This window comes from Protomyctophum bolini (genome assembly GCF_963924005.1).
Source record: "Protomyctophum bolini genome assembly, chromosome: 19".
Lineage (NCBI taxonomy): Eukaryota > Metazoa > Chordata > Actinopteri > Myctophiformes > Myctophidae > Protomyctophum > Protomyctophum bolini.
The window spans coordinates 40,793,278-40,795,777 of NC_137880.1; the positions used below are offsets into that span (position 1 = coordinate 40,793,278).

General features: G+C 48.5%; 1 protein-coding gene across 1 annotated transcript in view; it reads left to right on the forward strand.

Moving 5' to 3' along the window:
- myb (v-myb avian myeloblastosis viral oncogene homolog) overlaps positions 1–2,500 on the forward strand; it is an 18,902-nt gene that overhangs the window by 11,229 nt on the left and 5,173 nt on the right. The window contains 4 exon segments of the mRNA XM_080790170.1: positions 538–641; positions 891–1,191; positions 1,575–1,643; positions 1,875–1,967. Coding sequence (XP_080646296.1) covers positions 538–641; positions 891–1,191; positions 1,575–1,643; positions 1,875–1,967 — 567 coding nt within the window.

The window sequence follows — 2,500 nt, forward strand, 5'->3', positions numbered from 1 at the left end:
ATACTACTACTACTACTACAATACTACTAATACTACTGAAACAATGCAGAGAACGCTGGCATAACCACCTGAACCCTGAGGTAACCTTTAATACTATAATATATACTACTATAATACTACTAATACTACTACTACAATACTACTAATACTACTAATACTACTGAAACAATGCAGAGAACGCTGGCATAATCACCTGAACCCTGAGGTACACAATACTACTACAATACTATACTATAATACCACAGATCTACAAGCTCAGAACATGCCACACTGCGGTGCGTTCTGAGCGCACACACACACACACACACACACACACACACACACACACACACACACACACACACACACACACACACACACACACACACACACACACACACACACACACACACACACACACAGAACCTATAATGTCAGATGTTGTTTCTTGTGGTGGTTCTGGAAATGCGATTGACGCAAAGGCCTTTTGACCAGCGAGTGTGAGGAAAATAATGTAATACATAAATAATAGCATATTTTGCTGCTGTTGATTGACAGGTGAAGAAGACCTCGTGGACGGAGGAGGAGGACAGGGTGATCTACCAGGCTCACCATCGACTGGGAAACCGCTGGGCCGAGATAGCTAAGCTGCTACCTGGGAGGTAGGGCGAGAGACATACTGAATGACTGAGAGAGAGAGAGAGAGAGAGAGAGAGAGAGAGACAGACAGTTGTTTTGCATGGAGACATTTGTAGTGCAGTGTTGATAACAGCTATCTGTGTGTGTGTGTGTGTGTGTGTGTGTGTGTGTGTGTGTGTGTGTGTTTTTGTGTGTGTGTGTGTGTGTGTGTGTGTGCGTGCGTGCGTGCGCGTGCGTGTGCGTGTGCGTGTGTGTGTGTGCGTGCGCTCCAGGACAGACAACGCCATAAAGAACCACTGGAACTCCACGATGAGAAGAAAGGTCGAACAGGAAGGATACCTCTGTAGCTCCGCCTCCTCCAAGGGGTTAAGCTCCTCCCCCAACTCCTCCTCCTCCTCCTCCTCGTCATCATCATCATCATCGGGAAGCCACGCCCACTACATCAAGGCGGCCAATCACATCATGGGATACTCCCACCACCACCACCACGCCCACCACCTCCACTCGACCAATCACGTCGTCGGCTCGATGACGTCGCTGGGCTACCCGTACAGCATCTCAGACGCCCACCGGGTGAGAGAGAGAGAGAGAGAGAGAGAGAGAGAGAGGAGAGAGAGAGAGAGAGAGAGAGAGAGAGAGAGAGAGAGAGAGAGAGAGAGAGAGAGAGAGAGAGAGAGACAGAGAGAGAGAGAGAGAGAGAGAGAGAGAGAGAGAATTTGACTTGGATATAAAAATAAATGATGATCGCATATAGCATCTGGGACATCTGACTGTGTAACACAGCATCTGGGACATCTGACTGTGTAACACAGCCTCGGGGACAGATGACTGTGTAACACAGTGCAGAAAGATAGCGGATGTTTACGTCTGTTGAACCAGGAAATGACGGCGGCCAGATTTGCTCGGTCAAAATGGGTGAATGTATAACCTCTCCTCTGATTGGCCCTGGTTTATAGGTGCCGGTTCCCATGGCGTTGCATCTGAACTTCCTTAACATTCCCCAACACGGAACTGCTGCTATTCAGGTAAATATATACCCAAATATATAACTCAATATATACCCAATATAGAGCGTCGCAGTCCCTCCCCCTTTCAGAACAACGAGTGGCCCAGGAAATGAATCCCAATGCATTTCTCCCCATAGGCTTTTCCGCGGCGTAACCGTCTTTAAATAAATACTTTAAGAAAAGCCTATGGGCAATATATACCCAATATATACCATATACAGACAGTAACCTGTCTCTCTCTCTCTCCAGAGTGAAGACCCAGATAAGGAGCAGAGGGTGAAGGAGATTGAGCTACTGCTGATGTCCACCGAAAACGAGCTGAGAGGACAGCCCTCACTACCCGTGAGTCTGTGTGTGTGTGTGTGTGTGTGTGTGTGTGTGTGTGTGTGTGTGTGTGTGTGTGTGTGTGTGTGTGTGTGTGTGTGTGTGTGTGTGTGTGTGCGTGTGTGCGTGTGTGGTTGGGGGGGGGGGGGTGTTTCTACAGAAGTGATGAAACTGAATCTTATCTCAGCTCTGTTTCTTTCTGATTGGTTGATCCTTGTGCAACCTGCCCAACCGCTGTCTGTCTGTCTGTCTGTCTGTCTGTCTGTCTGTCTGTCTGCCTGTCTGCCTGCCTGTCTGTCTGTCTGCCTGTCTGTCTGGCTGGTGAACCGTACCACATGGCCTCATGGTTCCCGGTTCGATCCCCGGCCCTGCAGTGTCAAAGTTCCCTCGTTTGAGTCAAATCTGCAGGCTTCCGTTGAACATTAAAAACAGTCTAAGTGGACGTTATCCCGTCTGATTGACGTCTTGTAACGGATGCCACGGGCGTCAAGACGTCTCTCCCTTGGGAATTCATCCATATTTTGAAAATCCCTCTAATCTGGTGTACAGGT